Source organism: Scyliorhinus canicula, chromosome 1, assembly GCF_902713615.1.
Source record: "Scyliorhinus canicula chromosome 1, sScyCan1.1, whole genome shotgun sequence".
NCBI classification, from domain to species: domain Eukaryota; kingdom Metazoa; phylum Chordata; class Chondrichthyes; order Carcharhiniformes; family Scyliorhinidae; genus Scyliorhinus; species Scyliorhinus canicula.
The window spans coordinates 280,114,310-280,126,714 of NC_052146.1; the positions used below are offsets into that span (position 1 = coordinate 280,114,310).

The 12,405-nt window shown below is 47.9% G+C and overlaps 1 protein-coding gene across 1 annotated transcript in view; it reads right to left on the reverse strand.

Annotated features, from left to right (window-relative positions):
- The window catches only part of LOC119974762 (ALK tyrosine kinase receptor-like), a 1,320,646-nt gene extending 1,309,085 nt beyond the window's left edge, over positions 1–11,561 (reverse strand). The window contains exon 1 of the mRNA XM_038813974.1: positions 11,257–11,561. Coding sequence (XP_038669902.1) covers positions 11,257–11,362 — 106 coding nt within the window. The 5' untranslated portion in view covers positions 11,363–11,561. The remainder of the gene's footprint in view (positions 1–11,256) is intronic.
- Positions 11,562–12,405: the final 844 nt, after the last annotated feature.

A 12,405-nucleotide genomic window follows, 5' to 3' on the forward strand; every position in this document is an offset into this window, starting at 1 on the left:
ACGAACGGCAAACACACCTGATCTGGCCGTTCGTAAAAACGGCCGTAAACACTCGCATTTTATAACAATGGCACCGATTGGCACGGCAGTACCACGGCCGTGCCAAGGGTGCCATGGGCCCGCGATCGGTGGGCACCGATCGCGGGCAGCGGGCCCGATGCCCGCGCACTATTTCTCCTTCCGCCGCCCCGCAGTATCCATTCGCGGGGCGGCTGAGGGGCAACCCGGCCCGCGCATGCGCGGGTTTCGCGCAAATACGCGATGACGTCATCCGCGCATGCGCGGGTTTGAGTCTTCCAATCCGCGCATGCGCGGCTGACGTCATATGATGCGTCAGCCGGCGCTAACGCGGGCAAGCGGGCTTAACGAAATTCGTTAAGCCCGTGATGCCGGAGCTTACGGCGTCGGGCTGCTAGCCCCGACCGGGGACCAGAATCGGTTCCCGGTCGGGAAGGGGGGGGGCTGGCGTCAAACCCGCCCGGATTTGACGCCAGCCTTACGATTTCGCCCCATATGGGAGAATCCCGCCCACTGTTTTTTTTCTTTCCGCTTGAGTACAATAAAGAGAATGAATGTAGGTCACACACATGTTGGGCGTAATTCTCCGTTCCTGAGTCTAAGTGTTGCTGGGGCAGGATTGGTGGACTTTCACGACAGCAAAACTGGCGCTGAACCTGGACCGATTCAGCAACTGTGGAGGAGCTAGCGCCGGCGCCATGTGGAACGCAATCGATTCCAATGAGAAATGGTGCAGGCTTCGCCAAGTCCATGATTGACACTCGGGAGGCTGACAAGCTGCAGCCGCATTACAAACCCCACACACGCTCATCCCAGCCAACAAGGTGGCATTGGTTGCGCTGGAGCACGTCCATCTTGCTGATGGGTCGGCAGGGGCCAGAGAGTACCTAGGGGAGTGCCCTGGTGGAACAGCTATATGACCCATGACCCTAAGTCATGTGTCAGTGGGCTGTTAGCAGTGTGCGCAGCTGCATGGCTGCCTTTCCGGTTGCTGCAATGGTGTTCCGTCCCGCCCACCCCGACCTGACAGCTCATCTTCTGGCAACACCCTGCTACTCACCGCCCCCCCCCCCCCCCCCCCCCCCAGCCCTGGCAGACGTCCCCCGGCCAGTGACACAACTGTCAGCAAACTATGGCGATGTTGGACACTTTCTGTAACCCCGCGCCCTTCCTCAGCAGCCATGCCACCAGTTTCCTGATTCTTAAAAGCACAAGTGAACCGCACCGTCAGGAACTTGACCCATCAGAGGTAGAGAATCGGGGAGGCCAGAGAATACTTGGTCAGGCCTGCTAATGATATGCAAATGGTGATTACTGTATGTGTGCTCTGGACCTCTTTGACGCCCCTGTCGAGGTGACGGAGAATAGCGATTTGTCGTCACATTGGCGCCCGCCAGGATTTTGGCATTGGAAACTGTTCTCTATCCAATTGCATTTCCCGATTTCAGTGTCAGCCAACGGAGAATCCCACCTCCTGTCATTTGCCAGTAATTTGTAGCCTTCATTCCTGAAGTGATACACTATCCCCAGACTTTCAAACGTAGGATCATAGAATTTACAGTGCAGAAGGAGGTCATTTGGCCCATCGAGTCTGCACTGGTCCTTGGAAAGAACACCCTACTTAAGCCCACACCTCCACCCTATCCCCATAACCCAGTAAGCCCACCTAACCTTTTTGGACACTAAGGGCACTTTAGCATGGCCAATCCACCTAACCTGCACATCTTTGGACTGTGGGAGGAAAGCGGAGCACTCGGAGGAAACCCACGCAGACACAGGAAGAACATGCAGACTCCGCACAGACCGTGACCCAAGCCGGGAATCGGACCTGGGACCCTGGAGCTGTGAAGCAACAGTGCTAACCACTGTGCTACCCTGTCACCTGCAAACATCATAGGAATCACTTCATTCTGCCAAAGAGTGGCCTCTTTCCATGTACCTACTGGTATTAACAAAATATTTTGTTTCATTGCCTACCTATTGCTCCACAATGCACGTTATTGTTTTTCCACCAAGAAGGTTTGTTGCCTCCAACTATTTTGATGGAAAGCAATTAAACTAAATTAAACAAACTGAGGGACAGATTAAAAGGGGGAATCCCCTTAAAGGGACACTGCCCTAAACAATAACAAGGAGCAAATGAAGCTTAAAACATCAAACCAAAATGTGATTAAAGGGGTTGACAAAGCATCCAAGACTGTGCAGGCCCACTGGGCACAGAAGGCCTCAGTGGTGCCTGTGGACACCACATGCTACCCCTCCAAGGATACCTGGCCACGAATGTAACCGCGGTAGAGGAGTGGACAGTTGGGTCAGACAATCCCCTCAGTCACCCACTGCCTGGACCTGTTGATGGCAAGTTTGGTCAGGCCCAGGGTCAGATTCACAAGGAGGTCTCCACCCTTCCCTCCTCCACACCGGGTGGGGAACCTATTCTTATTATTCCTTTTCCCTTCTGTAACAGCAAGACCTGTTATATGTAACGGTAAAGTCGCCATAGGCGGCTCTCCCCTTTGAGGGTGGAGAGCTGACTGGGCGTGATTTAACCTGAGGATCACCATACCTCAGATGAGGGGCAAGGATGAGAAAACGGGGCCTTCATGAATAACCTCAGCCGGTACGGGAATTGAACCCGTGTTGCTGGCCTCGTTCTGCATCATGAACCAGCTGTCTATTTACCTGGGCTAAACCTAGGCCCCCAGATCAATACTGTCGTCTCACTTTCTGAGATCAAAACAACGAAGGTGCTGAAATAAGTTCAAAACTGAGTCCTGTAACTCTATGCCGCAATGTGTTACAGCCTTAACCTACTACACACCGAGCAGCTTGCTGTGCATTTGCATATATTTTCATAGGCTTTTCATTTGAATATTCTTTGTTCAAAGTAAAACAGAAACAAGTCATGACAAAGAATGCATACCTGAAACACTAAACCTTTCATCTTACCAACACTGCGTATTTCCAACATATTTTCATTTCAGATTTATGGCGTTTGCAGGTCCTATTTTTGTTTGCACTATTTCTGTACCAGATTAGAACACCATATTGGAATCTTATAGATTCAGGGCTGCAATAAACAATGGCACGACAGACGTGAATGCGATTTGAAAGTCTGATTAATTCTAATCACCAGGCAGTTTTTCTGCTGAAGCCAACAATAGAAAATATTAGTGCTGCAGAAAATGATCATGCTACACCAATAGCTTCCCCAGCAGCAACAAAACACAGGGGTTAAAATACAGACTGTAACTGGACTCATACCTCAACAGATCAGTTGTACCATATATTATGTTAGCTTCACAACAACGTCATGTTTCTACATTATAACAGCGAGTACGCTTAAGAAGTACTCCGTTCGTTGTAAATTGCTTCAGGGCACCTGAAGTCTGGAAAGATGCTATCTAAATACAAGTTTAGTTTCCTTCAACACGGCAGCTTGAGTGCAGGGTGGCTTGAATCAAATTTAAGCAGGTGGTGCAAGACCACATCAAGGATGTAGCTTCGTAATGTCTTAATTTTGCACCGCCTGAGATATAACTGCAATTGGTATAAAGCAAAGTTTTAAAATAGAAATTGGTGTGAGACATGTTTAAAAATAGCTGCTTGGTAGTGTAGAACTTGAATGTTGCTGATAAAAGAGATGTGCTTTAGAAGCTTTCCATCTTGCACTCGTCATGCCAAATGCAAGAATGCCAAATTTCAAAGGGAACAACAATTTGTACTGCATGAGAAAAAAGGTGCGAATTGGTTGATAAGATGGCTCTGATTGGTTGAGATGATGCCATGGTGAATGCACCAGAGAGCTATTCATATTTTATTCAAAAAGATGCAATTCTGGATATGTTTCTTTTGCCCGCAGAAGGCAGACCCATGCATATGAATATATGTAGCTTTGAGGAAGTATAACTGTGCCTGACTGATCATCTTAAACTGGGTGTTAGTCTAGTTCTTTAAAAAAAATTTTAGAGTACCCAATTATTTTTTTTCCAATTAAGGAACAATTTAGCTTGTCCAATCTACCTAAACTGCACATCTTTAGGTTGTGGGGGTGAAACTCACGCAGACACGGGGAGATTGTGCAAACTCCACATGGACAGTGATCCAGACCGGGATTCAAACCCGGGTCCTCAGTGCCGTAGTCCCAGTGCTAACCACTGCGCATGCCACCCTGGGTGTTAGTCTAATCCTTAGCATACTCGGGATTGTTCAGCAAATGCTGTCCAATTATGGAATCACATCAAATCTTAGACATTATGTTCTGAATTTTACCTGCACTGTCTAGTTGAGTATGGTCGGCACTCTGCCTATTGCGAGTAGTTAAACAGATTTGCTGTTAGATACAGCACGGCAGAATAGTGGTTGGCACAATGGCTTCACAGCGCCAGGGTCCCAGGTATGATTCCTGCGTGGGTCACTGTCTGTGCGGAGTCTGCACATTCTCCCCGTGTCTGCGTGGGTTTCCTCCGGGTGCTCTGGTTTCCTCCCACAGTCCAAAGATGTGCAGGGGTAGGTAGATTGGCCATGCTAAATTGCCCTTAGTGTCTAAAAAAGGTAAGGTGGGGTTACAGGGATAGGGTGGAGATGTGGGCTTAGGTAGGGTGCTCTTTCCAAGAGCCGGTGCAGACTTGATGGGCCGAATGGCCTCCTTCTGCACTGTAAATTCTGTGAAATCTGTGAATACCATCCGCCAGTTGGGATGTATGGCCAACATACCTGGCATCACACCAGTACTGAAATTCATATGCAACATTAATCATTTGTGCGGTCGCTAGAATGTCTTTTTGGCAGCATTCTGTAAGTGGGAATCACCACTCGTGTTTCCTCTGCATGTTGTAGTAGCAGCATGAAATATCTAGCTTCACCTGCTGCTCAACATTTTCAAGATACTTTACCCTTCCAGGCAAATTTGATGTAGACTGGGCACTTTTCAATTCCGAAAGTGGCGACCTTTGGCCCACTCATCGGTATGTGTGATGCACAGGGAGGAATGATCTGATCGGTGTAGCCATTACCCAACAGAGCACTCTGATACGCTCTATTCCAAAATGCATTGCGTCTAAGAAATTTGAGCAATTGATGAAGCCAGCCGTTTCACACTGCTACTGTGCAGTGTCAACATGAATAGTGTTTTCCAATAGCAGGATGCTTCTGTCAAGCCAAAGACATTCTGCCAACCACACAAATGAGTCGTGTGGTACATGGATTCCAGTACTGATGTGATGCCAGATACGTAGGCCGTACATCCTAATGAGTGGCAGATCATATCAAACAGGACAATATTTTGGCTATTGACAATAGGCAGAGTACTGAATGTACTCAGCCTGCCCATACTTCCAAAATTCAGAACATGATGTCTAACGTTAGATGTGAGTCCACAATTAGGCAGCATTTACTGAACAGTCCTGAGTGTTCTAAGAATCACACTAACCAAGAGTTTAAGATTATCAGTCTGCTTCTTTTCAGCAATAATAAAGTTTTCAAAAATCACGCAGACTGAACTTATAAATTCCACTGTTAATTGTTATATCAGGCAAGAGAGCCAATGTGTTTTTAAAAAAACATGCTCTCCAAATGTTCTCCCCTCTGCTGATTGGTTTGACAGAGAACAGATTAGCCTCCAGTACTTTGCTCCAAGTAGTAATTCTTCTGCGGGAACGTTGACATGGACTATCAGCAGGTTATCCAACCGTGAGAGACATCACAATCGGAAGACAAACTCCTGCCCTCACATAGTGTCTACACACACTTCCAGTAAGGGGATCATAGTGCAGTGATCAAAAATGGAAGCATGAATTGGTTGTCCCTTCCCTAATCCAGAAGGCATTTGCCTGGCCACAACTTGTTGGGCCGAATGACCTGTAAATACCATGTAATTGCAGAACTCCTACTTATGAGTCACTTTAACTCAGCTGACACGAGACTGACCCCAAATTGAACTTGGGACCTGTTTAAACTTTATGATTCAGGGACCTAGACCCTACTTTTAACAATCAAGGCAATTAACATTAAAAGCTGCCAATTTTTAACAGTAATCGTTGGCAAGTTGTCCTGATAACTTTATGAATTAGAGCATTATGTAAATACTACAGCATTCATTGCAAAACACAATCATTTCTAAGTGATTTAAAAAAAAACAATAAAGCAAAGCAGGTCAGATATCATCTAAAGAACGGGTCACTCCAAGGCACAATATTGCTTGTAAGGCTGACATACTTTTTTCTTCCAGATGCAATGTACTTCCACTGCATTCTGTGTTTATTTATAATTTCCAACGTCATAGTCACACCCTCCCCCCAGCTAGAGTAAAACACTCTGCACAAAGTTATTGCATGCAGCAGAAGAAAGGATTTCACACAAACAGAATATTGTTTATTGAGCAGGCAAGGTGAAATATGGCTGCTCTGCAGTTATAGTGATTAAAGTTAGCACTTTTAATGGGACGTACAGTTCATTTTAAATCTCTGGACACAGGAACCTGATTTGCCATTGTAATAAAGCTCAATTTTCATTTGGTTATTATTTAGATGTTTTCTATGTCCCATACGCTTATTCTTTTGCATTTTACAACAGAAATCTGTCCAATTTACATCATATATACTAGCATTAAATTACGTAAGCTTTCATGGTGATTCAATTTAATGTAGACCTAGATCCTTTCTTGAAACTAAACATGCAAATCATCCTGTATCAAAATAGTCTATATTCTATCAGTAGTGTGTTCTCGGGTAAGCATTAACTAAAAGAATCATGGAATTATACATCATAGAATATGGCCATTTGGCTCATTGTGTCTCTGCAACCTCTTTGAGAGTGCTATCTAATTAGTCCCAATCAAGATGAAGCAGAAACATATTGCATGCCAACACTCCAACAATCTCCACCGAAAAGACCATGCAAATGTCATCGATGAAGGAGATTGACAAACGTCATCAATCCAGACAAAATTATTCACCACAGCAAAAGGTTCAACTAACAGAGTACTCGTTCAAAATTAGGGAGCTCACTGTGGAAAGGGAAGTCAGATGGATTTTTTTCATCCAAAGGGCAATGCAATTTTGAAATACGTTACTTGACAAACACATCGAAGGGGACAGTTCAAAGTCACTGGTGACAGGCAGGTGAGTTTGATCTATCAGAATGGGATGGTGTATTGGGATTAATGCCATTTTCCCACTCAAAAGCAAACATTCTTAAAAACATTAAAGGTGTATATCTGGATATGAACCAGAATTTACACCCGGGACCCAGGAAAGTCAATATACACATTTTTCTGCAAAAAATATTGTGTGACTGATGTAACAGAGCTGTATAGAAAATTCTCTTTCATTTGATTTTCTTCTCCTCGAATTTTGCAGAAAAGTTTTCATGCCAAGTGCTATATAAGATTTCCCTCATACTCACATTTTCCACAACACTTGGCTTTCCATCCCTCATTCATTTTATGATCCAATGAACAACTAAATCACTTTTACACATATCAATATACAGGTGGATTTAAACCAGTGATTTATTTTTCAACACAAGTCTATTCAGAAGGCAGAACAAAATTCTTCAACTCTCTCTTAATCTTGTGTCTTGTCACTTTCTTTTAACTCTGATATTTTTCATCTGCCTCGCGGTTATTCATTAGGAACCACTTTCTACATAACACATTTTTGAGCCATCCTTTATCCTTCTCCTCCATCATTCCTCCTCTTATTTGTTTCAATACTTCTCACTCTAATTTCCACCCTTTCTGTCTTTCTCTCTTTATCTAACTTATCTTATGGTCCATTTCTCGTTTCTTATTCTGTATCTGTACTTCTCTTCCACATTCTCTTTCTAATTTCTTTTTTCTCCTTTGCTCATTTATGCAATGTCCTCCCCTCGGCCTCTCAGAATCTCGCTCATCTTATTTCTGCCTGCCCTTGTTCTATACCCCCCCCCCCCCTCAATCCCTGTCCAGTGTTCTTCCATGTTGTCTCTCACCTGCTTTTCTAACTTCCCCTCGCTGCTTCCCTGTACGGCTCTCTCTTGCAGTCTCTGAACCTCTCCCGTACAGCTTTTCTATACTTTGTTCGCCATATTTCACTTGGTGATTCTCACTACACGAGTTCTCTCAACGTCCTGGGATTTCCTCTGCTGAGCCATCCATTATTGCATCATGAAATGGATGGAAATGCCATCCGAAAGGAGCCCTGTCCAGTTTGGACTGCAATGTTCCGGCAATGGGACCAGTGAAGATGGAAGAGCGACACCTCAAACGAATAGACAATAGGTCCAAATGAGCTTTTAATGGGTCCCGTGTCCATTCTTTAGGCAAGCAATGCATCAAGTCTGAAGGTTACCCACATGAAAAGACATCCAGAGTTATGAAGGAATTAGCTGTTGTAATAGCGGACTTAAATGACCCACGTAAATAAATTCAACCCTTCACATTTCATTTGTGATTAGAGTGCTTTCTCTATTTCTTTTCCTTTTGCTAACGTTTAGGTTTTCATAACCTTGCTGACAGCTGTTTCGATAAAGGACTCAACAGGCAAAGAAGCCCAATTGACTCCATCTGGCAAGATGTCACCAAACTTTTCTGTCGAGTCGGCGACGTCTAGTTGCCAGTGACCTGTTTGGAACTTTCCATAGAACCCCGACAGTGCAGAAATAGGCCATCTGGTCCATCCTCATAGAATCCCTACAGATTGGGATATGGGAATGTCGGGGGTCACTGGGACAGAGCGGGGTAATGGGAATGTTGGGGGTCACTGGGACAGAGCGGGGGAATGGGAAGGGATTTTAGGGATGGCCTTTCAGCCCATCGAATCTGCAATGATCCTCTGAAAGAGTACCCTACCTAGGCCCAATCCCCACCCTATCCCTGTAACCCCACCTAACCTGCATATCACTGGACACTAAGGGGCAATTTAGCATGGCTAATTGACCTAACCTCCTCATCTTTGGACTGTGAGAAGAAACCGGAGCACCCAAAGGCAACCCACGAAGACACGGGGAGAATGTGCGAACTCCACACAGATGGTGACCCAAGGTCAGAATCGAACTCGGGTCCCTGGCGCTGCAAGGCAGCAGTTTTAACCACTGTGCCACCCTGCCATCGACTCTGCACTGACCCTCCAAAAAGCCCGCTACCTCATCCCGCTCCCCCACCCTTACCCCCAAACTCCACCTAACCTGCACATATTTGGACTGTGGATAGAAACCGGAGCACCTGGAGGAAACCCACGCAGACACAGGGAAAAAATGCAAACTCCACACAGATAGTCACCCAAGGCCGGAACCGAACCCAGATCCCTGGTGCTGTGAGGGAGAAATAATAACCATTGTGCCACCAGCATGCTGGCTTCACAAGATCTAGTTCTGCAAAATGCTGAAACATGCTAAAGAGCCATGTCATTTATTTTGCAAATATAGCTTCAGCTGCCATGTTACAAGAGGCTGTCACGCCCAGGGACAACAGTTGTCAGCTGTGATATGAAGCGTGGCTCCATATCCTTGCGGGCACGGTGCAATGCTAAGCCTATTGGTGGGGTGGGTGGTGCTGTTGTGTAGTACAGAGCAGCTCTTTCCAAGCAGCCAGATGATGTAGTGCAATCTTCACTACAGTAGTCAACAAGTAAAGGATCGGGTGCAGGGCTGCTCCATGACTTGACGGCAGATTCATGCCTGAAGAATAAGTTTATTTTCCTTTTCTTTTTTTTTAAACCAAACTCGTCTTTGTTCTCCAGCTGCTCATATTTTGAAACACCTTTTGAGGCTTTGGGAAAGTGTCACCCACTTTGGACAGTCGCTTTAATTTCCTGCAACACTTTCAATTTCACTGCATTTCCCACTCTGCTCCTTCCAGTCGTCCACACCGGCACTTAGAGTCATGCTAATGAACTGAAAATTGCTTTCAGACACTGCACTTTGACAGGCAATGTCTGAAACACAACAGCCGCCTCCCTCCATCGGCAGAGGGCAATCTCAGTGTACTTTCCCGCCTTCAGTCATTACCTTGCTGTCTGCTTTTTCAGCCTCTAATCTTCTTCAGTTGCTCTCTACGAGTTTCTCCTTCCAGGTTCTGCATGGGGGGGGGGGGGGGGGGGGGGGGCAGATATTCAGGTGGAGATATATTCTCCAGTCCCCACCCAATCCAGCAGTCAAGTCGCACATACCTAATTGACTTTCCGATTCGGGTTGTCGTTGATTTTGTGGCCAATTTTAACCAAATGCATCCGTCAGGACATTGTCACGGTTGATTGTACACACTGCCTAGTTTTACTCTCTAATGAAGTGGGTGGAAAGGAATATTTTGCAAAAGCAACAATTGTTCCTCCTGACCTGGCCGGGTGAATTTGGATTAAAATGACCCCCCCCCCCCCCCGCCTCAAGAGTTGCAGTTTGAATTCCTCAATTCACCTGACCCCAGGAGGGCGGACACACCAAGAGTCTCATGGCCTTTCAGGGGGGCCTCCAGCAATAAGGTTTAAGGACCGCCGTGTGCGGACCTGCCAACACCTGGGGAAATGGGAGTGAAGGGTCGCTGTCCATGGTGTGCCCATTTCCCCTTGGACATTGCAATCTGCTCCAACAATGAAGCCAAATTAATTCATGCTTGTTTAGGCTGGCCAGCAGTTGGAAATCTTCCCGCCTATCTTTTAGGTTTGCTTTCGATCTCTCGCTTTGTATCATGTTCTATCTGTCGCTCCCTTTACACGCTGCACGTTGCAGGGCTCCGTGTCTTTCTGCCTTATTACTTTCTAACACTTCAATCCAGCTCTCTGTATCTCTTTATGCCTCGGGGTTAACCACTTGTCGCCCGCTCTGTTTAGGTCCCGTTCCTCTCGCCTCACTTTCCATCTTTCATTCCCATCCCTGCCGATTACCATCCGTGCCACTATTCCCCCTTTTCCTTCTCTCGCTCTCCCCTTCTATCTCTCCTTCCTCTCACTTCTCTCTCCTCTCTCAGCCTGTCTCTCTCCTCCTCCCGCTCTCCTTCTCTCCTCTCCTTCCCTCACTCTCCTCCCATCCTCTCCTCTCTCTCCTCTCCTTCCCTCACTCTCCTCCCATCCTCTCCTCTCTCTCCTCTCCCCTCTCCCGCTCATCCGCTCTCTCCTCTCCTCCTTCTGTCACTCTCCTCCCATCCTCTCTCTCTCCTCTCGCTCATCCTCTCTCTCTCTCTCTCTCTGTGTCCCTGTCCAACTTTCTCTGCCACTCCTGATCCAGTCACCCCCCACCCCCAGCTCCCCCACCCCCCAGCCAGCTCACCTGGGAAGGAGATCTGGAGCCAGACCCGTGGTTCGGAGCCTCTGATCGCGGCTGAGATGATCTCCTCCCGCCGGGGGAAGGTCTGGGCCGCCCTCCTCTCGGGCATCAGCCGGATGCGGAGCCTGCCCTCGGTGGAGTCCCCCCAGCGCAGGAAGAGCCGGCTCAGGTTGTAGAGCAGGAAGGGGGTGCCTGGCCGGGCAGTGTGGCTGTGCCGGCAGCGGGCGGCGTCCCGGGCGCCCACCTCCAGGACCACCTGGTTGGACTGTTTGTTGAGTCTCCTCCTGGCGAGCGGCGAGGGGGACGGCGAGGGCGGGGGGCCGGCCTCCAGCAGCGCCAGGCTGCCCGGCTGGAAGGGCTCCAGGGCGGCGGCCAGCGCCCCGCAGTCCAGCAGCAGGCGGCAGTCGGCGCCCCGGGGCCGCCCGAAGAATTGGAGCAGGTAGTTGCGGAAGAGCGGCGAGAAGGTGAAGTCCACCGCCAGCCCTTTCCGCTTCAGCCGCGACGTGTAGGTCTGGCCCGGCTTGGCCGCCTTCCTGTGCGGGCGAGCCTCGGCCGCTGTCCCCCCTCCTCCTCCCCGGCGCTGCTGCCGCTGCCTCTCCGCCCAGGAGGGCTGCAAAGCGGCCACGAGAAGCAAGAGTGAGAGCACCAATCCCCCACTCTTCATTATTCCATGTGGCGGGAATGGATGAGAGAAAGCAACAGATCAACAGGAAGATAACAGAAGAAATGTACACACAATATGTGGGAGGGAATTTACCTCAATCCCCCCTTAAAAAAACAATCTGAAGTATTTTCCTCGGTGCCAAATATCGAAGCTTATCGACCGTTCCTCTTCTTCATCAGTGGCCGCGTCTTCTGCAAAAACTGCTCTTATTATTGATTCCTGGGCAATTCCACAGTAAATGCATGTGTCCCCCTCCCTCTCCCCTCCCAAAATGTTCTTCCCCTTCAGAATCCTCCAGTTTCTTGCCTCCTCTCCTCTCTCTGGGTTTGCCCCTGGATTGGGAAGTTGCGTTCAGGTCTCTCTCCTGTCAGTTTTGAAGGGGGTTCAGGTTACATGCTGTCCGCCTTCTCTTCAATGCCTCGCCTGGATGGATGGAGAGTGTGGCGCGGTGCCTGTCCGCTGCTTCTGCACTCCTCTTCCTCTTGCCG